Below are 23815 nucleotides of genomic sequence, written 5' to 3'. Positions count from 1 at the left end.
AACAACAACAGACGCGGTACTTTGTCTTGTTTCGCTCGGTCAACTACAGTTAGCTTTTAGCAAAGAGTTAACTCTAGCAACCTTTCTTCTACTTTAGTTGTTACATTTTGGTATCATATTTGCTGTAATTTAAGGTTACAAAGCTAAACTCGGTTTTATGGGTCAGCTAGCTGCTATAACTTTGCAACAGTCACATAAAGTACTAATTTAGCTAACCCAGTCCGTTCTCTATTAGCTAAACTCAGTGCAGTTGGACTCGGTTAACAGCTTGTGAGCCACTAACTGATCGGCTGCAGTTTGTGAAAACACTAGCCAAATTGTCCAGCATGTCTGAGATTGATGAATATGCGGTCTTGTCGGATGTAGAGGGAGAGGAAGAAACTTCTCAAGACGGAGCCGGAGCGGACGAGAAGGTAACAGTGACCTGAGCGATAACCTCTGAAGAAATGTACACAACGATTAACTATTTTCGCAGATAATCGTTAGCTGGAAGTTGTGTTCTAGATAGTTTCGTGCAGTTTATATTTAAATCATAAGACAATACTTTTTTTTTTTACAAGGGCAGTGCAGCGTACAGATGGAGTAAACAGTCACCGAACTATTCCCTCAAAAATCCCAGGTCTCATCCCATTACCGAGCTACTCCAAACATAAGGAAGGTCAAGGCTTGATTTCCCACAACGTGCCAAAGGTCATAAAATGCATTAAACTATTTTTGGGGGAGTGAGCCCCTTCTGACCCACAACACCAGATAAAAGAATTGGGACTGTTGTCAATCATTTCCCCCAAGACACGCAATGAAATGTACATTATATATATATATATACACACACACACACACACTAATGGAAGTGTAGGTTTACAGTTAGCATTATTTGTACCGCTTTATAATAAGGGTACAAATAACATGTAAATAGCCTAATGCATGACTTGAACTAGTGCAGGATCTATCATGAACAATTCTGTTGCTCACCCTAACAAATTAATTTCAGACCCATGCATTTGCTCAGCTTATCTGAAAGCAGAACATTACCTGTTCTCATAGTAATATTAAGCTATTTTTCCATCCATGTCCATTCTCCAAGACGACCAGTTTGACAAAAAGAAGCTTCATATATCCATGAGAATAGGTACTATTCTGCTTTCAGAGAGGCTGAGCAAATTAATGGGTAATGTGGTATTACTGTAGCATATCAATTAATGTATGAAATAACTGCATTAACATTCCTTCATTTGGGATCTATTAAGTGTGAACTAATCACATCAAACCATAGTGACTTGATCATTTGTTGATCGAGGGCAACAGGAATTCATGATACAGTCTGCATTATTTATATTTATACCTAAAATAATCACGAGGCGTGCATTAGTTAAGCATTACTAAAGTATAGGGTTTGTACCCTTATTATAAAGAGTTACAGCATTATTTGTAAATGATTCACAAGAATTTCTACATTGGAGACTCAATTTATCGCTGAAATGTTCCACTTTTTTAAAAGCTCTCTCATGTAGAGGGGCGTTTGTCTGTTAATTAGCACCACCACAACAATTTGGACAAGTATGATCCTGTGATGTCTTCCCTCTCATAGGTACAGCTTTGCCATTTGACCAAAGAAACCATAAGTCAAGGGCTCTCATTGCTGTGCCGAACAGGAAATGGACTTGAACATGCATTTGTCAAAGTGGACCTAAGAGACAAGTAAGGCAAAATGTGGTGCCTTTGCTTCAAATGTAAATGAAATCTCTTTGATTGTATTTACTAATGTTCCCTTTGTCATCACTGTACTCCTCAGAAGACTTTTTGACATCGCTTTAATCAGCAGTTATACTCACCTACGTTTTGTGGATGTATCCAGCAACCAGCTTATTGACCTTTCTCCTCTGGCATCTCTGACACAGCTGCTCTGGCTGAAGGCAAGAGCCTCTCTTCTTTATTTAATTAGGTCTCTGGGGCCTTCAATACCATTTATTCATTCTCAATTATGGTGGAGCTTGATTGCAACTCTTCTTCTATAGGTTGACAATAATGCTGTGGCGAGCTTTAAAGGGCAACCCTTTGCTCATTTGACCTACCTGCAGTGGCTGAGTATGGCAGTGAACCGACTAACAGACCTGGACGGCCTAGTCGGGCCTGCCTTAGAAAGCCTCAATCTTACAGGTTGGTCTGTTGGTTTTATGTCAGGATAAGTGGTGTATCTACGTGGATGATGTATTAAATTAATCCAGAGTTTCCTACAGTGAGGTCAGTCAGATCAGGAATAGTTAACTAACACTATAAATTGAAATTAGGGATACCAAGATACAGGAATTATTTATTTGATCAAAAAGGGGGGTCATCATTTAGTTTATTTATATAAGACACTCTTCTCCATCAGCAAGTTATTAATCACACATCTTAACATGACATTTTGCAACCTCCCTGGCAGGTAATGGTATTCAGAGAGTGAATGGTCTTCAGAGTGGCTGTTTTGACAGCTTGGTAACTCTGGAAGCTGAGGGGAAACCACTTGGATACCACTGATGGCATCAACCTTCCCAACCTGCGGCGATTATTTCTGGTAATAAAAACGCTATGATTTGGTTAATAGCACTTACACACTTGATGAAGTTGATCCATTAACAACCGACTTAACAGACTGCCTGTAACTATTCTTGCTCTCCGTTCAGGCCCAAAATGTTATCAAGCATCTGGAGGGTTTAGAGAGGTTAGAGCGCCTCACCTTCCTTCACCTTCGAGACAACCAGCTAGATTCTCTGGACGGCCTCAGCGCCAACATGAAGTGTCTCCAATACCTCAATGTCAGGTACACAGTTGAATAACAACAGAGCCTGTCATCAATTCAGTAAAACACCAAACAAAAAGATGTATCCCAGATTATATAGCCCATATGCTTCTGTCTCTCTCCTTTAGAGGCAATGCAATCTCAGAAGAGAATGCCCTGCAAAGCCTTGCGCTTGTGTCAAAAACTCTGAAAGCTTTGGTCCTTTCTCACAATCCTCTGATGGAAACGACAGACTACCGGCTTAGTGTACTGATTCTCCTGCCACAGCTGGGGCGACTTGACAAAGATCTAGTCTCCCCCGAGGAGTTGAGTGAAGCCCAGGAGAAGATCAAGGTAAAGCTAAGAAACATGTTATTTCTCTATGTTGTATGGTCAGACATAAACTGCTCCTCTGCCAGTTTTTCCTAATGTCATGTATCTCATTTCAGGAACTTAAAGAGGAAATATGAGCCTTAACATATGCAATGAGGAAGTGTTTGACTTCCTTGAAAACAGGTTTAGGATGTATAGGTGGGTGATACTGATTGTGTTGAAAAGTATTGTAGCCTATAGGCTATCTTGAGAATCTTGTAGGATGTATGTTCGTTTCTGTAAATGAGTAGCATGCATTATGGTTGCTTGTGGCATGTTCTTACACTATTACAGCCTATTTCAACAATAAAAATGTGAAAATGTTTATTTCTGTTGCATCCATTGACATGTAATAGTGATGCAGATAATCAGCTGAAGTTACAAAGCAATGTGTCAGTGACTGGGGAATAAAAAACGTGGGAGTATTTGAACCTTGTGCTAGCTGGTCAAACTATCCAGTGTTTCCCTGAGTAAGGATGAGAGGGCAAAATCCGCCACCATTTCCCTGTTGGCAACCACCCAGCTTCAGATTTAAAGAGACAGAGACATGCAATGGATATGTATGGAAAATCCCCTCACCATATGTTGCCATACTTACTGAGCTATACTGTCCTTCAAGTGCAAAGCATGCACATCGTACCAGATAATACAATTGTTTCTAAATAATAGTAGTAATCTAAAATTATCAATAATATTGCCACACCACACTGTTGCCGTAACCAGGAAGTCACCTCATTCAAGTCTTCAAAGTGCGATTTATGTCGTTGTATTCCTGATAATTTCACAAACAAAGCCATAACTACCAACTAGCCATGGCTGTAGTGAGTGATACTCGTGTTTTACATCAATAGTGATTAGCTCATTAAAAAAGGAAATGATAATAAGTCACCACAGGTCTGTAACTTTATTGAGTTGAAAATGATTTGTAAAAGCAACATCTCATGCGCAACTAGCCCCACATTGTTCCTCCAATGATTGGATTAGGGGGGCGTGGCTGTGAGGATACATAAACCCCCGTCCTCTCTGTCTGTCCTTCTCCTCGGTGTGTACTTGCATCTGGCATCTAGCAGCGGCAGCTTTGAACCTCCGACCCGGGAAGCTACTGTGTGACTGAAAGTCAAACCAAACTTTACTTTTCAAGCGGACGCGGTTCTCAAGAAATAACCAAGCATGACTAGCTACCACAAACCCGACGAAAAAACTCTGCAGGGGCTGAAAGACGTCGCTAACAAGCTCAGGATCAACTCTATCAAGGCGACATGCGCCTCTAACTCTGGGTAAGTCATTCAAAGTTGTGTTGGTTTGATCACTAAAATACGTTACATGCGAAGAAAATATTCAATATATTAAATTACTGCAGTTGACGCACGTTTGATCTGCGGGGCCCAGTTGCACGTGCCGTAGATTATGTTCACGCGGTGGAAAGCGTAGCCATGGCAGACCGCTAGCAAGTAATTATGCAAACTGTTTCATAAACGTGTTCAGCGACTCATTGATTCAAGTTTGTCTGAGTCTGTAGCCAATGCTAAGGCTTGCATAAGCTAACAATTTGTGCCCTAAAGGAAAACAAATGGCAGCGTATGTGTCGAGGAGTTGTCTACAGTTGGTGCAACGTAGCTAAGAATTCATGCTATCTAATAAATCCGTACTGCTACTAGCAAAGTTGCTAAATGTAATTTATAGCACCAGCCTGCTTCTAGCTAACAAGAAACCACATGCTCATGGTAAATGGTGAATCTAGTCAGTCTCACGCACTTTTTAAAAAGTTGCAACAGTGTGCTAAATGCCAGAGAGATGCATTAACGCACACTAGTCTTCCTCCTCACTCAGTCACTGTCTAGGTTGAACCAGGTAAATTACATGCGGGAATAGTTTCCAGAGTGTCGTTGTTGACAGGGTTGTAACTTTTATAGCTTCTGAAATTATTGTGGCTGCCCCTTTGTCCTCTTTCTATATTCTGTCTATACATCTCTGTACATACCCAGAAAATAAAACCACAATGTACTTATTCAGAAGGCATGCAAGAGGAGGAAATATTTTAATAAAGGTGAAGTGTGTATTTCAATTTGTTGGGTAAATTGTTTGGATAAAGGACTTAAGCCAAATCATAATCGTCTAAATAAATGAACTGTCAATCACCTGGCCAGGTGCATCACGTTTAGATTGTCGTCATAGTTTCGGTACACAGGTTTTATTGTATTTGCATTGCATCCTCCAGGAAACCCGTCATTGTGTAATAATCAACTTATTTACTTGTGCAACGGCACAAAAGAGGAAATGTTTGTTGGTAAACCTGTTTATTGTCACTCCTTGTATCACTTTACATGTAAATGGATGAAATGACCTGACTGAGGCAACGGGTGATCTCTTGCTGTTGTCTCCCCTTTACAAAGGATGTTTGAGTTTTGACACCTGGCTCTCGACACCTGTTTTGTCCATTATTTGGTTTGATATGGAACATTACACTTGAGTTTCTGATTGCTTTTGTAATGGCTTTTTTGAATTTAACTTTATTTCTTGGCAGGTTATCGCTCAACAAATGGACATGGGTAAACTGAGTACTGGGTTTTTCAATATGAAATTTAACAATGACCAGGATGTACATTTGATTAAAATAACTTGTGTTTTCCAGCATGGCTGAAAATATGCGCTTTGTAATTTAACCCATAGGAAGCAGAAATGCTGTTGAGCAACATGGGATTTTTAAAGCGGTCTATTACAACACTTGGACCACTATGCACCAACTAACTGTTTCACAAGTTTATGCTTTTTTTTTTTTTTGTGGAAATGTACTGATGTGATCATGTTAAGAGTTTAACAATCAACTATTCTAATCCTGAAAGAGGAGGCTCTCTTTTAAATAATTGCATGCCAAATGTATCTTTGGAGTGCCTTTTCAGTGATGTCCGATTTGTTGTACATAAGTTGTCAAATTTGAACCTGTGGTTTCCTGAATGCAGCAACATATGCATGGTGTGTGGAGTGTTTAAATGATTGCATTTCTCCTGTGAACTGTTCTCATTGTTCTCATAGACTGTCTCTCTTTCTCTCTCCAGCCACCCCACATCATGCTGCAGTGCAGCAGAGCTCATGTCTGTGCTCTTCTTCAACACCATGCGCTATAAAGCCGATGACCCTCGTAACCAGTGCAACGACCGCTTTGTGCTCTCAAAGGTTAGCTTACTTTAAAAAAAAAAAGAATTAAAAGACTGATCATCTTCAGTTGGTCAGGGAACCTGATATTTGGTATCACTAAACTTACCCCCCCCACCCCCGTTCTCTAGGGTCATGCTGCACCTATCCTGTATGCTGCCTGGGCAGAGGCGGGTTACGTGAAGGAGTCTGATCTGCTCAATCTGCGCAAGATCGACAGTGACTTGGAGGGGCACCCCACACCAGTGAGTCAAGACTTTTTAATTTTCTGGTTGTGTTACTGTGGAAAAATATAATGTAAAAGTTGCTTTCTATGTGTAGTATTAATAATTATATATATTTTTCAATCTCTACTCCAGAAACTGGCTTTTGTTGATGTGGCTACAGGATCTCTGGGACAGGGTCTTGGTGCTGCCTGTGGGATGGCTTACACCGGCAAACACTTTGACAAATCAAAGTATGTATACAAACACCATGTCGATTCATTAAGAAGTCCAAAGACTTTCATTACTCTTATATAATTTTTTAAAACTGTTTATTAGTGATCTGAAACGTCTTTACACAAGTCTGTCTTCAGCTCAAGTCTGAAGAGCATTCTTTATCATGATACATTCAATTTAAAGTATGGTAGGGGTTCTCTATAGCCTCCTGCTACTAGAGAGTTACTGACATTATGTAAATGTCATACATGTTGAGTGTTTTTAAACAAGGCTCTTATTCAACAATGTAGAGTCAACTTTTTTTGTTTAGCAAGAGTATAATGCCTTGAGTGGCAGGCAGGGACTGCTTTCTTTTAAAGTGGTGCCTGTGCTGCTCCTTTAATCGTTTAATAAAATACATTTTATTTAATCTTAAGCCTGTTGTAATAGTGTTAAATCACTCCCTGACGGGAGCCTGCCGTGAAGCCAAAAGGTGTTTGCACTGGTGCAACTGAGTAATACTCAAAGTAGCAAAAATGATACTGAATGATTTGTGCTTTTTTTTTTTTTTTTTTAGGTAAGCCCCTAAAAACTACTAAACAAGGATGCTCCTTCTGTTATTGATTCTAGAGAGCTTGTATGTAAATTCCTTCACTCAAGATGAGTTGTCTTCTGAACTAAACTTCTGCCACCGTGTGGTCTGACCGTTTACTTCCCCTTGGGTAGTCAAACTCAACAGACTTTAATTAATCCTGTAATAACCACTGTGTGGTTAATTGTTTGACACTAATATTTCCGTTTCTACATTGTGTTGCAGTTACCGCGTATACTGCATGATGGGAGATGGAGAGTGTTCAGAAGGCTCGGTGTGGGAGGCCATGGCCTTTGCCTCCTACTACAAGCTGGACAACCTGGTGGCTATCATGGATGTCAATCGGCTCGGTCAGAGTGAGGCTGCTCCCCTGAAGCACGACATGGAGGTCTACCGCAAGCGCTGTGAAGCCTTTGGGTCAGTGCCAAACTTTGACTTATCTCATTTCCTAGGGGACATTTTGACGTAGAAGGCATCTAGTTATTTTTATACAAATGCATGTGAACTGAATATGCTATCAAAATGTAACCTTTTTAAATTGTCCTATTTGTATTACTGTGAAACTTCCAGCTCATATTTTCACATGATTGCTGGACTTTCTTGACCCTTTATAGTCTCTTGCCTTATATATTTCTTTCTTTTTTTTAGAATTACAGGTTTGTTCCAAAGTTCATACATCCGTGTTTTCAAGGTTAATATTGTGTTTGTATGCTGTTTGTTAAAAAGCTGAACCATGTTTGTGTAGGTGGAACACGTATGTTGTGGATGGACACGATGTGGAGGAGCTGTGCAAAGCTTTCTGGCAGGCGCAGCAAGTCAAAGGCAAACCCACTTGCATTGTTGCCAAGACATTTCAAGGGCAAAGGACTCAAAGGTAAGTGGCTTTTTATATGTTGAATATTTGTATTTACTGAACTATTATAGTCTCTGACTTTGCTTTATGGACTTGTTCATTCCATGGCTGTAGATATTGAGGATCTTGATAACTGGCATGGAAAGCCCATCCCTAAGGACATGGTGGATAAGATCCTGAAAGACCTGCAGGCTCAGATCCAGGTCCCCAACAAGACCCTGTGCCCCGAGCTGCCCAAAGACGACACGGCACCCTGCAGACCTTAGCACCATCTCCTTGCTTGCACCCCCAGCATACAAAAAGGGAGACAAGGTACCTTATTACTTATCACGGCTAGTGTGTAGTAATGAGTACAAAAGCCACTCCTTTTTAGCATCAACGTTTCTTGTTGAGTTCCTTGCCTCTCTCTAATATCGACACCTGAGACTGTTTTTTTTAATCTACATGTAGAATATGGTTTTGTTGTCGTTTCTGTCAATCTGTCTTTGCTTACACCCATTTCCTTCCTGCCCCATCAGATGTCAACAAGGCGTGCATACGGCGTGGTTCTGGCCAAGCTGGGCGAGGCTAGCAAGAGAGTGGTGGCCCTCGATGGAGACACCAAAAACTCCACCTTCTCAGAAACCTTCAGGAAGGCCTTCCCTGACCGCTACATTGAGTGCTTCATCGCTGAACAGAACATGGTACACAATATTTCAGTCTTCAAGGGTGATCAAATTAAATGCTGTTCCCTCATTTGTAGTTGCTAAGTGACAGAAGACACACAATTTAACTCCAACTTATGAAAGGGGGATATATTTAGTTTAGATTTAACTCTTCGCCACCATAATCTTCTCCAAATTGGTCTAATCTGTTTCTATTCATTCTCTAGCATGATAATCCCAGCCTGTTGCTTGTCAAGACTAACCCATATTACTGATGTCTGCATTTGCTGCTGTAGATCGGAGTGGCCATTGGCTGTGCCACCCGTGACCGCACTGTTGCATTTGCCAGCACATTTGCTGCCTTTTTCTCAAGAGGCTATGACCAGCTCCGTATGGGAGCCATCTCCCAGACCAACGTCAACGTGGTAGGCTCCCACTGCGGAGTCTCCATTGGTGAGCTTTGTGCTGAAGCGTCAGTTTATTTCTCATAGGACGGAGTGAGTGTTCCCTGTGCCTGACTGATCTTTCTCTGCCTTCAGGTGAGGATGGTCCTTCCCAGATGGCTCTGGAGGACTTGGCCATGTTCCGTGCTATCCCAACATGTACTGTGTTTTACCCCAGTGATGCAGTTTCCACAGAGAGAGCTGTTGAGCTGTCGGCCAACACAAAGGTGGGTAAGGCCACCTGGTGGTCGAGTGTGTCCAGTGTGTTGTCTTTACAATGAAGGGGAGTAACATTCTTATCGTCTCTCTATATTCTCAGGGTATCTGTTTCATCCGTACCAGTAGACCAGACACTGCAGTCATTTACGCTCCAGAGGAGAAGTTTGAAGTGGGCGTAGCCAAGGTAATGATCAATACAATGATTTTTGTACATGCTAATTATTTTTGCACCTAGTAGCGACAAAAGGGATTTGGAATAGACACCAGAACAATTAATGTATAATTAATTTCTACTTCACCAGGTGGTGCGTGAGTCTGACAGTGATTGTGTTACTGTGATTGGAGCTGGTATTACTCTGCATGAGGCCCTCGCTGCTGCGGATATGCTGGCCAGTGAAGGTAAGCTCACACTGCCCTCCAGTGGAGGGATGTAGGTTATGAGGCTTACGTTTCATAACAACACAATGTTTGGAAAGTGTAGACATTTATTAGACCGTACCAGCTAACAACTCCCATAGCCCTGAATTACAAAGTAATAACTCTCTAATAAATCCTATAGGGAAGAACATCCGTGTGATTGACCCGTTCACCATCAAGCCCCTGGATGCCTCTACCATTGTGGCCAGTGCCAGAGCCACAAGGGGACAGATCATCACTGTGGAGGACCACTACAAGGAGGGTGGGTTGTTTTCTGTTTGAGTCCTGTTACAGGGGTCACCAGCCTTGTACAAAATGTATAAGTTTAAAGATGGATGTATAAAAAGAAATGTCATTTATTTTTGATATATTCTTTTAAGAGACAAGATTTAAGTGTGCTTTGTTTGTGAGGATGATATTGGTTTATACACCTACATGACTGCTGAGCAATAAATGCAGATATGTTCTCACTCATTAGGAGATCATAATCATGTCGTCCCTTGGTATTTAAGTAGATGGTCTGTCTGTTCTGTCCAGGTGGTCTTGGGGAAGCAGTGCTGTCGGCAGTGGGCCAGGAGCCTGGCATTGTTGTGACCCGGCTGGCAGTGAGCGGTGTTCCCCGCAGTGGAAAGTCCCAAGAGCTGCTCGACATCTTCGGCATCAGCGCCAAGCACATTGCTAACGCCGTGCGTACAGACCTTTGCAAACTAAGGACCTCATCTCCCGCTCGCCGCGCTAAACCATCACAACCAACCTTCGGCCCAACTTGCAGCTACTGGGCATGATCACCTGTTAACTTGTGTGCCCAAGTGCTATCTTTGTAGTTTTGGCTTGAGTGCAGTGTGCAAACCCTGTATTACTCTCACTGGATGGCGAGGGGTGGGAGTAGGACTGCAGTGTTGAAGCCTGTAGTGTTAATATTACTCCCACGTAAGCACCATCTAGTACCCTTTTTCTCCCGATGGGTTCTTCTGCAACATTCCTTTTTTGTTGTATCCTTATCATGTTTTCAAAATAGTGTCTTTCATGTCGCTCAGACAAGGCATCACTGAATACTGTAAATGCATTATATGGGTCAGCTGTCACAGTTCTGACCCATTGTGAACTGTCAGGCTTGTGTTCTGCAGTCCCACCATCGTATCTTTTTTCCATTCCTTACAACCATGCCTCATGTCTTCTCACTTGTCTGGCATTCATGCCTCCGTTTTGTTTCTAAGAAGCACTTACTGTTTGTCTTAACTCTAATGTACTAGATCTGTTTTGTAGTAGAGTTCAGTCGCAGCTTTTGAGGCTTAGCTGTGGTAGAAAACAGTTTCTTCAGATCCAGTGTGAAAAGTTAAACCAGCTTTAGTTTTGGACCGTTTGCGCATTCCTCTAAAGATTCCTGGCTACATGGGCACCACACAATGTTACTGCCGTTCCAGGTCACTGGTGTCATTCTGTTAAACCTGTGTTGTGCTGAATAATAAAAAGAATTAACCCAATGACATTTGTCGTGTAGTGTTTTTTTTTTTTCCCACCCCGCTAGCAGTGTGGGAGTCTACCACTTTTCTGACTAACGGTTCAACTATTGCTGTACAATTGTGCAGATGTTCATGGCACTTAATTATGAAACCTAATGACTTTGGTGATGCCATGACTTTTATTCATGGTTCCCAGCCAATTTATTCCACTGACTTTGAGCCCCACTATGAATGTCCATGACATGTTAGATATTGTGCCCAGAGGATGCACCCTAAGGACTTTAGTGCTGACTGTTTTAACAAATGTTACCACCATGGTGGTTTTACAGAAATGCTTCCCCCATGAGGTCAAAATATCACCTTGTCAAATTTGGTTTATGACTAACTAGCAATCATGCACACAAGCCAAGAAGGTAAACATGCCTGCAAAACATCAGCATGCTGACATGAGCTCCCCGCAGCCCTGCACAGAAGTACAATCTCACGGGGCTGCTAGCGTGGCTGTAGACTCCTAGTCTCGTTTTATTGTTTGTACGTCTTTATTACATGTGGCTTTTACAGATACCTGTCGTACATGTAGAGCTGGCAGTGGTCAGACTGTCTGGGACACTTCATGCCGAGTGAGAAAACAAGGTAGTAAATGTGTCCTACGATGGCAGAGAAAGGACAATAGGTCACAGGCAGAGATGGTAAAAGTCCTTTTGTGGCTTTTAAACCAGTCATGTCACCAAAGAAGGTTGAGTATTTCAATTTGAATCGTAGGCCTCTGGGCCTTTGTCTGCTATGGAAATTGTTAATCCAGTGTGTTGTCAGACTGAGGTTAAGGACACGGTTGAATGTGGTCAGTGGATTACTGCACGTTCCTGTCAAAATTTAAATGAATAGCCTTTGGCCTCATCGCTATTTACCTTGGAAGAGCAAATCAGGAACTGAGTGTTTCACCGTTTACCGTTAAGTTGTCCAACGTGCCATTTGGAATATTTTTGGATTTCATGTCTCTTGTCTCATCGGATGAGCTTCAGGTGCAGAAAAACTAAACCAGCAAAAGAATGAATACACAAAGTAAACCACAATGATATGATTAGAAATTATATCACAGGTCAATTAAGGAAATCACAGAAGCTGTTTTCTGTTACATGACGACACACACACACACACACACACACACACACACACACACTTTGACAGTTTTAGTTTGCATATTTGTGGTAACTGGGCAAATAGAGGGGCTGTCGGCAGGTTTCACCCCACAGTGAAAATCCCAGTTTGGCTCAACACTCAGCCAGTGGCACCTGCTTGGTTTAGTGGTGTGTGTGTACACACTCCAGACTACACGTGTAAGCATCACGGTGTATGTGCGTACAGACAGTATTGTTTGTACAGAATGTAAAGACGGGCTCATTGTTCACTTCTCAGAGGTCATGTTTGTTTCATACATAGATGCTAGTGAAGCTTGACCAAACATGGTTGGCTCCGGCCTGAACTGTCTACCAACCCTATCTGTTTGGAAAAGGCCCAAGGTCAGTCTATTTACGTCAGGAGAGAAACGCCAAACTGACAGTGGATCACAGATTCATGTGTCACCCACATGAAAATGTCCAGCTAGAATCTATCACAGTTGTATGAAACTGTGTTCCAGTATCTGTATTTGCCCCCTGTCCATCTCTCCACACATGTCTGTTTTCCACCTAATGTTAGCAGACAGTTATGAAAGGTTGAGGAGACAAGGAGGAGCAGGGCGGGTCTGTGTATTTCATGGTGCTAAGGAACGAGGGCCTTTGTTAACAATGTGAGAGTTTCCTTTTCTTTTTACCTCTCCGCCTCCTAGATATTCCTTCCCCTCCTACTCTTTCTTCAGGATTCACTCTGAGTTGGGGGCTTGTGCGTTATGGTTTAGTACTGCTTTTGGCTGACTCGTAACAGAGACACTGCACCACAGCTTTTACTACAAGTGTTTATAGGGATGTATCCTCTCTGGTAAACTCTCAAGTCGACTGCTGCTCACAGAGTTTCTTCCCTTTGGTATTAGCGTCTGCACTTTCTGTGGATTTGCTTCATCCACCGCTTCTGAAGATCTAAAAGTGTTGGACTTCTCTCTCCAACTGAACCAGCTTAAACTGAGAAAGCATTTAACAATGCAGATGCCAAGGACATGGATCACGTTCAGTTGTCTGTGTGCCACAGTTTTATGTGGACAAAGCCTAAACTCTTTGCAAGACATGGATGCATACTTGGAAACCTCTTCTGAGTCACCTGAATTAGAAACGGCGGTCATTCATCCGCCAAGAGTTGATAGAGGAGTGACATTGTTAGATACATATGCTTCAAGTGTTCCCTTCCCTGCTGGTAAGTTGATTTTTTTATCTTTCAAATGCTGCATGGTTCTGTTTGCATGATTAACAAATAAATGCTTTATAAACTGAATATGTTTTACTTCATTTAGCGTACACAGCAGAGTGAAACTTTCTTTTCTTTATCTCTTTAAATGTCTTTTTCTGCTCTACTTTATGACTACTGAAGAAGACCGTGAGGATGAGCACCTCCTCATGGAGGCAGAGGAGCAGAGGGATCAGGAGGCTGGTAGAAGAAGGAGAGGTGCCTGGTGGATGAGGAAGCACGCAGATAAAGTGGAGGCCACTGCCTATAGAATAGTATGACACTTGTTCTACCATGTGAACACAGAAATGTATACATTTGCACATGGGCACATTTTCCCCCATGTCGTACATTGATTTGCTCCTTTGTTGAATCATGTCAGTGACATGTCAGTGACTGCTTATTACAGGCAGGGTTGGGGCGACCCCTGACGGGCTGGAGGAAGCGTGGAAAAGGTGAGGAGGAGACCGGCGCTCTCATGGCTGCACTTAAGGAGCTTCATGCTGAAAAGCAGCGGCTGATGGATGAAGGGAAAGCACAAGAGGAGGAAGAAGAAGAAGATGATGATGATGATGATGATGATGATGATGATGATGATGATGATGACTGACGACGACGACGACTGACGATGACGATGACGAGGAGGAGGAGGTTCGATTTCTTTTGTACAAATAAGACCGTTGTTTTGATTTTGTTCATTGAATCATCTATGAAGCAATTTTATGTCATGTAATGTTTATCTTCTGTGTCAGGAAGAGGAAGAGGAAGGAAGAAGAAGAAGAAGAAGAAGAAGAGGAAGAAGAAGAAGAAGAAGAAGAAGAAGAAGAAGAAGAGGAAGAGGAAGAGGCAACGGAGGCCCCCAGCAATCAAACAGAAACACACTCCAGCATCACAGAGTCTCCTCTCAGTGAGTGTCAGAATGCTGACAGAGAAATCAGCTGCAGGGGCATCGGCATGACTCACCTGCCAATCATCCACAACCTGCAGGCCACAAATCTGGACATGGCAGGTGTGTGTCTAAAAAGTAATACAGCTGTGATATTGAATACATACGAACTGGTTTATTATTAAATCAGTTTAGGTCTCCAGTAGCTTTTTAATTCCCATTTTATTTCTATTTAAATGATCACTTTTATGTCTCAACAGTAGTACGTCGTATTTGGCAAGAAACATATATTAAAGATTAAACTGAAAGATAAAATAAGAAAGTTCACTGACTGATTATATTTCTTTTTACATCAACATTAAAACAAATGTTCTAGCACAGACATGTGAACATGACAAGTGAAGTCCCTGATCACACGGATGTTAAACAGCTCTACAAGCCATATCCTACACTTCCACTACACGTGTCGCATCGTATATCTCACCATGTGATTTATCTTTAAAGAGAACAACATCAGAATCATTGCTCCACAAGATTTCTCTGGTGTGCCAAACCTGGACACGCTGGACCTGAGCAAAAACCAACTGGATGATGAGTCGTTCAGCCGAAACCCGCTGTCTGTGAGTAACACCTCTCTTCTTCACTGTCAGCGTCAACAGTCCAGTCTAATACTCTTCTGAAAGTGCTTCACACCCATGAAGTTATATTCTGTATGTTTAGTTAGGCTTGAAAGGGACGCCTCACCCTACATTAAGGTTCAATTGAGGGATACCTGTTCTTGCTTTAAAACAATGTTACATAGTGTATTAGTAATAGTGTTGTGTCACATTGAAGTGATACACCCAACTCTACACCCATCTAATATTCTCTCACTGTAAACCTGTGTTAGAAGTCTCAAACCTGCAGTTCCAAACCTGAAGCACCGGTCCAGCCGGCTCTACCAACGGACAAGAGAGGGTTACAACTGTGGCTGTTGTTTTAAATAAATACCTAGTGTGATCATGTGTCTTTATTTGTCCAAAATAACTAAAAAAAAAAGCAGTTAGGAGAGGCAGAGACCCAAAAGAAAACAACCAAACATGTGTAATTTAGGTGACTAAGTTCTGGTATTTGGTGCTACATTAAGCTAATTTGGTGTTAAAATCACTCAGCTAAAATATGATGTTTGAGAGCTATAAGCTAAATTCTATTTTAAGTATTAAATTAAGTATTAATATCCTCTAGGGGTTAGAGTGACACAATAATGTTCAAATTGCAAACAGTGTTAAATATCAATCATCAACACAGATATAAAGCAAAAAACTAAATATATAAAAAACCGCAGCTGCAGTAAAGCTCACTGTCTGGCAGATGTATAATTGCAGTCCACAGCTACAGGTTTAAACTGTAGCTACTATTATTTTCCATGTATTTCCTATTTAGCCTGATATTGACCCAAAAAAGCTCCATCTTGTGGAGAATCTGCATCTTGCTAAATGTGAATGAGTGTGTTTGTGAGTTACGAGCCAGTTTTATAAGTCACTTTGCATCTAATTAAAATAAAAAGCAGGCTGTATCCTGTATCATTACAGTAATAAAAGAGCACTGAAAATTGCATTAGCTAATCCTATCTAAGAATAACCTCCGGTCTAACCTCTAAATGACCACAGGCCGAACACAGATCCTGACCACACCGAGGCAACACGCCACACTCTGACCAATCATTACGCGGCAACATCGGCATCCTCTCACAGTATTGGCTGGACAGACCTGTTGGAAAACTGCTGCAGCCAATGATGTGGAGAATAAAAGCAAATTATTTTTGGAGGAAGTTTTTTTATCTCCTTAATTTTCTACTAACATCCCAGTAATGACAGAGGACTGATGGACTGGCTTGAGGGCTTTCAGTTGACACACATCAACCACAGCGGCTTTCACGGAAGAGCCACACAGAGTGGCTTTACTAAAAATACAGCGTGACATGGAAGAGATGCACACATTTGGTGTATTTCTGTCATTGTGTCCTTCTCGGCAAGTCGGGATGGAGAATTATGGATTTCCAAGTATCAATTTTGCCTGTTTTTATCTTTCTGGCCTGTTTTTTTTTTGCTTCGTGTCATGTAGAACTTGACCTTTCTGAAGAAGCTGAACCTCGATGGCAACCTGCTTACCAGGATCCCAGCGCTGCCACCATCTCTGGAGGAGCTCAAGATTAACAACAACAAGCTCAGTGCACTCACCCCTCACTGTTTCAAAGGTAGGATTTGTGTTTGTGTATATGTGGAACAGAAACGTCTTTTCACCTCTAATATTCACTTAATATTCACCTCTAGGTTTGATCAACCTGTTGATTCTGGAGCTGGAGGAAAATACTCTCCATGAGGGCAGTGTGTCGCCACTAACCTTCAGACCACTAAAGAGACTTCTGGACCTCCAGCTGGACAACAACCGCTTTCGTTCCCTCCCCATGGGCCTTCCTCCCTCTCTTCAGGTGCACTGGTATCACTTTACAGTATATCCTCCTCCATAACATTTTAGGATCTGCTGAAGGAGGCAGCAGTATTGTACTCAGGGTCTATTGAGAGAGCCAAACACTGACCCGAGGACAAGAATTGATTCCCCAGATGAGACGTCCCTGTCTGTCTGTGTCTTTCTTTTCGTGTAGGAGCTGGAGATGAATGAAAATCTGATTGAGGAGGTGACAGAGGAGACCCTGAAGGGCTGTGTACATTTAAAAGTGCTGGACCTGAGTCACAACCTTCTGCATGAGCAAGGCATCGCAACCCACGCCTGGTCCCGTCTCAAGTACGTCCACCAATCCAGAGATACTGATTCTTAACAACTGATGCTCTGCAGTTTCTCCGTCTGCCACAAGAGGGTAGACTGGTGTTGTTTGGGATTCTGAACACTTTTGTTATCATTTCTGATGTTTTAGCATTTATCAGTTGATGGTTGATCAACTTCAAATATTTGAAACAACACATTTTCATCATACAAATCATTTCCAGTTCATGTGTACATGCTCAATCACATATTGAATCAGTTTACATGATAAATCCCCCCCAATCCCTCCCTCCCCACCCACACTCCCAGATCATCCAGATGAAATGTATTTAAAAAGATAATACCTTACAAACAGCTTTGTCGAAGACTGTCAGAGAAAAACAGTACAAAACAAAAAACAGCAAAAAACAAAAGCAGCCTACAAGACAAACAAACAGCTTCAACATTATACTCTCACCCTACAATCAATACAACTTGGGCCATACTAGACTTAGGTCAAGAGATCTTCCAGTTTGTTACACTGGTTAGATTTTCAAAGTAAATCAGAAAAGTCATCCAGACTTTCTTGAACAATCGAGATCAGTACTTTTGTTCTGACTGATTCACATGAAGACAGAAACATTCATTGTTTGTTTTCTTCCTTTTTTCTCTCTAAAATCCAACGCGCGCACACACACACACACACACACACACACACACACACACACACACACACACACACACACACACACACACACACACACACACACACCTAAATACCATGCATTGCACACATATCACAGAAGTTATGACAGCTGACCTTGTGTACTTAGATGAGCAAGCGTATGAGGGAGAGCTTGAGGGCAACTGTGTGTCTGTTTGTGTACGTATGTCTCAATGTGTGTCTATGGCGGTGTGTGTGTGTGTGTCTGTTGTTTAAATATAGTGCATTCCAGTGGGTTTTTCTCTTCGCTCCCTGGGATCCTTGTGAACCACAGTTGGAGCTTCAGGGAAAACTGAGGGAAAAATATGGCAAAGAAAGTCAGGAAAGTGCCATCGGAGAGACTTCGCATTGTACAGTATGACTGAGTATGTGAAACAGGGAAATTTAAATATGAAATTGGGAGAATATATTTAGGGGAAGTTTAACAGAAGAAATAATGAGATTCAATCACGAATGGAAACAGTGAAACACAAAACCTTGTCTAAAGAGGGGCAGAGAGATGGTGTGCCGAGGGAGCTCTCTGAGCCTCCGCTTGACTTCTGACTGCATTTGACATCTAACACTTGACCTCATTAGTAGCGAGAGCAGTTGGTCTTCCCAATGGCACTGCAGGCTTAAGATCTGCTCCTCCATTTAAAAGCTTCCTTCAGCAGCACAAAGACAAGAGAGTGGGAACACATTTGACTCGACCTGAACTCCGCTAAAACTGCAGGAGCTGATACCTTAAAGGTCAAGGGTCATTAGCGAGGCCCGAGTGCCGTTAAACAAGACTCCTCCCTGTGGTTGGATTATATGTTATTCTGCAGACATATGATAATTAAATCCACATATAACTACTTGTGGAGAATCTATTCATCGTGTAGCTCTGCAGAGGTGTGTGTGGAGAAATATACAGAGAGGTATTGAAACAGAACTGTTAGTGATAAAATAATCTGCGGTGTGCTGGTTCTGGTTAGTGCAGCGCTTCTGTTCCATGTCACGCAGTTATTGCTGCCTCCTGCTGGGGTTTAGGGATTATAGGTATGAGTGGAGGTTACAGGGAGCTAGGGAGTGCAGTTTGTACCTGGGATCTGTTTCAGGCAGGCTGATGACTGCCAGCATCTCACCTCATTATCTACCTCGTTAATATATCTCATCTATGGTCAGTACTGGGTTTGTATTTATTATCACCTAAGTGTTCTGATTTTCTGTTTCCCAAGTCAGTAAATCTATCCCAGTCTTTAGTTTGTGTTCCTCTGGGTGTATTTACAAATGCTGCCAATGTGTGACCATCGTGTAAGCATACGCACATGCTTAACAACCAGTGGTGGAATCAATTATAGTCAAGTAATGAACTTAAGAACCGTTTTTAGTTTCTTGTACTTGAGTATTACCATTATATGGTACTTTATGCTTCAACTCCTCAACATTTCACCGGGTATTAGTGAACTTTTTACTCAACTACAGCTTTAGTTACTTTGTAAAACAACAAAAAATATGTTGTATTGTTTGTGATTCATCGGTATACCGATATCGGTAGATAAAATAAGATAATCCTTTATTAGTCCCACAACCGGGGCCCTTGCAGTGTTACAGCAGCAAAAGGACAGTGCAACAACAAGAGGAAGTACCTCTTCCACCGGCTCTTTATGAACCTGTCAGCTCTAATATAAGTCTCAAACGCCTTCATATCTGCTCTTCTTCCAGTCGACCCAAACGTCCCAGTACTGACTCCAACTCCACACGATCACTAACAGAACCAGAGCATGCTTTCAATTACTTCCACTCATGAAAGCTGTATAAACTTCATCCATTCCAGAAATTATATCTCATGGGTAATATGTTTACAATTGCTTTTTAATTGATTTCATCAAACTTTTTTATTGGGAAAATGATCGTAACTTGTATTGTCTGCTTAAAGTACGTAATGTAACATGGGGCTCTTAAGCTTCACATAGTCGACTAGTAAATGTGTCATCAGCTTCAAATGATCTCGTAAAACTGAACTGGCAGTATTAATTAATAAGCAACACCGAAGTGATGTCTGATTTAATCGTATTTTGTTTCGAAACAGATCTCGGTTTTGGCTGATCAAATGATCTTTTTGATGCAATTACTTTTTTATTAGTTGTGTCCCTCTGACAGAGACGACCTCTGCATAGATTTAGCATCGCTGCGGGCTCAGACCAACTGCACGTAGGCACAGGTTCAGTGCTAATCACATCAAAGATGTTTGTGTCGTGTTATTTCATGAACCTGATAGGACTTGTAAAGAAAGCTATTTTATCTTGGAAGCAGCACAAATTTGTTTCGTAATAAGCTTACATAAATGGGGAAACAAGCAGCACACAAACACACACCAACTCCACCGAAGAATCACACCGACTCCAAGTGAAAACCTCTGAGTTTAAATGAAGTTATCTTTGGTTACAAACATTTCATATTTGGAATGGCAGGGTTTTCAGTCAAAAGAAAGATGTACACTACATACAAATGCTAGCTGAATCGCTGAAAGCATGTCCACTATCCTCCATCCATCATTCCATTTTTTCCAGTCCAGTCTTGTTCTAGCTATCCTGCTTGGCACAGCCGCTCTGCCTGGATACATTACCTGTCCTGGTTAGGTTGCCAAAGTGCGCAAACCAGCTTAAGCTGTGCTGGCACGTTGGACTCGGCACAGATGTAACTGTGTGTATTGTACTGGAGCTTCTGTATCTACAGACAAACCCATCTGTCTGCTGGTTCCCATTAGAAGTCAATAACCTGAGGATGAACAGACCATCAGCTCAATTACTCCTGGCCACGCTTTGCACAAAAACATGGACATGCACACGATTGTGCACATAAACACATTTGGTTTAGTATAATTGGTGTGTGCCTCTCTAGAAATGTTTTAGAAATTAAGTAATGACATCATTTTGGAGAGAGAGAGAGAGAGAGAGAGCGAATTTGTGTGAGTGTTAGTTTGAATAAATATATACGGAATCTATTTGTGAATTAAGATTTTCAAATTCATATGCATGGGGTTGTATATATATGTTCTTGGCACGTATCTGTGTACGTGTTAGTGTTTCTTCCTCACATCGTGTTGCACGCATACGGGGGTGTTGGTGTGTGCGTGTGTGTGTGTAGGTGCCGGTGGGTGGTAGTGTTGAGGGTGGAGGACTCTGAGAAGAGAGGACTGTGTGTCCTTCTGCTCATTAATACCATGTGGAGCTCTAAGCAGCGGTGGACTGCTGCTGAGCTTCCTGGCAAAGATTTAGAATACAAATGAGCAGCACACAACTGGTCTGAACTGGGACTGAGGAGCCGATAGAGTGATACATTTTTAGGGTTTAAATATCAAGCGGGAACCCCATTTTCACAGCAATCCATAACTGCCACAATACATATAGGTTAAAAAAAAAAGTCTGCCGGATGCTCAGTGAGTGTGTTTGTATTTTTTGAGTAAAATCGGTCATTGTGTTTAACTTTGTTTTCAGTAAAACATATGGTTGTAATAATGTGATTTTTTTTTATCACACCTCTGTTAAGCAGAGAGGCATGTAACCAACCTTTGCTAAAGTCTAAAGTGGACCTTGTTTGACCAAACTAAGGGCCTCATGCTAACCATTACCGTGCTTGTGATACTGACAAATGATCAGATGTTGCTTAATGTACCAACATTTTGATGGATTTAGGGATTTTAACCGCCTCTCATTGACACACATCATCCATCTCATTGAAATACAACCCCCACAAAAACACCAGTGATTAACGTAACCTGGGAGTTGTAAAGTTCAAGGGAGGCGAGTCAATGCAGAGGTCTTACTGTAAGTCACCTTTACGAGGAGCAGAAATGCAGAGGCGCCGAATATCAGCCAGACAGATGCCAGTCTAAGCATTTCCTACATCCATAACCCTTCACTCTCTTTCTCTTCATTGGTCCCCATTTCACTTCACTGTGTGGTCATTGGCTGACCACCTTAGGTCTTTCTAAGACCATTGGCGGTTTAATGTGGTCTATGAATGGCAGAAGAACAGGAAATGAGGTTCCTATGCTGCTGTGAGCCGTGCTGTAAACTCACAACATCTGTGTTGGATCTTCCAACAAAAACACTGAACCCCTATACTGCATCTTCACCTCAGACCCCTGAAATCTGATCCTCCTTTTATATAGCCATTCATTCTCTTTCCCGCAAACCAAACATTTTCATACTCCTTATCCGCCACTCAGCCACAAATTTCCCCTCAAGCTGTCATGCTCTCTGACATTGTACTCCCCAGGGCCCATTATTTCCCCCCCCCCTGCTGCTCCCCATGATTTCCCCCCGCAGCCTAGCCTCCCCAACAGCGCTATGCGGGAGTCAAGTCATTATAAAATGTGATGTCTGCAGTTAAAAGCCTTGGAATCAGAGTGGAAGTCCATCCATTATTATATCAAGCCCTGTAAAACATGCTGCTGATGGTAAGCAGGTGTAATGTTGCCCATGATCACCTTCTTACTTTAGCGTGTCGGCATGTTAAAATGTGCTACTTAGCACTAAACACTAAGTTACAGTTGAGGCTGCATGTCATTAGTTTTGCAGGGATCACCAAAGTTGTTACAATTCATGCTGAAAGGCACATGCGTGTACCAAATATCATAATAATAATAATTATAAACTTTATTTGACTACTTTTTTTTTTAACAATGTTACAAACTGTTTCATAACAAGTATGGCAATCCATCCAATAGTTGAGATATTTCACAGATTCAAAGATCTTCTTGTAGATGTCGTACTGAGATTCATGATTCTTCCTTGTGTCTCTTCTCAGGACCCTGGAGGCCTTGGACCTTTCTTACAACCGGTTCACCTCGGTCCCAATGGATCTTCCACGGCGTCTTCAGAAACTGACCCTCCAACACAACAACATCAGTCACATCGGCGCCTTCACGTTCCGTCACATGCGGTCCAGTCTACAGTCCCTCCATCTATCCCACAATGCCTTGAGCAATGAGGGTATAGAACGAGTCTCTTTCGTTGGAACGTACCGCTCACTGGGTGAGCTCCTATTGGACAACAATCGTCTGAAGGAAGTCCCTCGCTGCGTTCGACAGTTTAAGAACCTGCGGGTGCTGAGACTGGACAACAACCAGATCAGGTAGGATCCCACTTTCCATACATTTTAAAGAGTATAATATGATTTTCATCATAAAGGGATAAACTAAACGCTTGCTTGATACCCAATCCTGTCCTAATACTATCAGCTCTGCTGGTGCAGCTCCCTTAAATTACTCTAAGGAGCTTGGCGAAGAAAGCAAAAGAGGATATCGTGGCACGTTCAGTGTCTTATGAAAATACATTTTTCAAACCGACATTTCAACAACAGTCTTCATGAGCATAAAGATGAAGATAATGACTATTGTTGCCATAACACTAGTAGACACCACCAGACTCTGTGCCCCCTTTGATCTAATACAGTAACACTGTTCACCAAATCCCTTGTACAGCTCAATAGACTTCTTTGTGCATTTTATTTGGGGGAAACTAACAAATTCAGCACATGTGGAAGGAAAGTGCAGACTTCAGATGTAGTATGTTTAAATTTAAACACGTATGTTGTGGTTGCAGGCTGGTGAGGCAGTGGGGAGTGTGCCACCCGCAAAATTCTGGCTCCACCTTGGCTTCGATCCACTTGGAAAATAATCTGCTGGAGGTGGAGAGGATTCCCTCAAATGCCTTCTCCTGTCTCAGTGATGCTCAGGGACTGGTCCTCTATCCACAACAGGGGCGCTCATATGACCAATAG

The 23815-nt window shown here is 41.9% G+C and overlaps 3 protein-coding genes across 3 annotated transcripts; all 3 read left to right on the top strand.

Annotated features, from left to right (window-relative positions):
- The first annotated feature begins 91 nt into the window (after positions 1–91).
- On the top strand, positions 92–3546 carry lrrc23 (leucine rich repeat containing 23). The gene is given in 9 exon segments (XM_029436278.1): positions 92–413; positions 1589–1698; positions 1793–1913; positions 2016–2157; positions 2426–2490; positions 2492–2557; positions 2667–2803; positions 2911–3115; positions 3211–3546. Coding segments are annotated over 9 exon segments (954 nt in total). The 5' UTR covers positions 92–326; the 3' UTR covers positions 3232–3546.
- A 611-nt stretch (positions 3547–4157) lies between these two features.
- tktb (transketolase b) lies at positions 4158–11362 on the top strand. Its single transcript, XM_029436357.1, is given in 16 exon segments — positions 4158–4410; positions 6190–6307; positions 6418–6531; positions 6646–6743; positions 7523–7714; positions 8043–8148; positions 8150–8171; positions 8265–8403; positions 8405–8462; positions 8669–8833; positions 9091–9247; positions 9334–9464; positions 9557–9640; positions 9759–9855; positions 10016–10135; positions 10411–11362. Coding segments are annotated over 16 exon segments (1956 nt in total). The 5' UTR covers positions 4158–4303; the 3' UTR covers positions 10659–11362.
- A 3222-nt stretch (positions 11363–14584) lies between these two features.
- Positions 14585–23815, top strand: LOC115010994 (extracellular matrix protein 2). The gene is made up of 7 exons (XM_029435920.1): positions 14585–14721; positions 15103–15218; positions 16702–16834; positions 16911–17068; positions 17243–17382; positions 22841–23167; positions 23638–23815. Exons 1-7 carry the CDS (start codon positions 14667–14669, stop codon positions 23813–23815), a joined length of 1107 nt encoding a protein of 368 aa, XP_029291780.1. The 5' UTR covers positions 14585–14666.

Source organism: Cottoperca gobio, chromosome 7 (assembly GCF_900634415.1).
Source record: "Cottoperca gobio chromosome 7, fCotGob3.1, whole genome shotgun sequence".
Lineage (NCBI taxonomy): Eukaryota > Metazoa > Chordata > Actinopteri > Perciformes > Bovichtidae > Cottoperca > Cottoperca gobio.
This window is presented reverse-complemented; position numbering and strand designations above follow the sequence as displayed.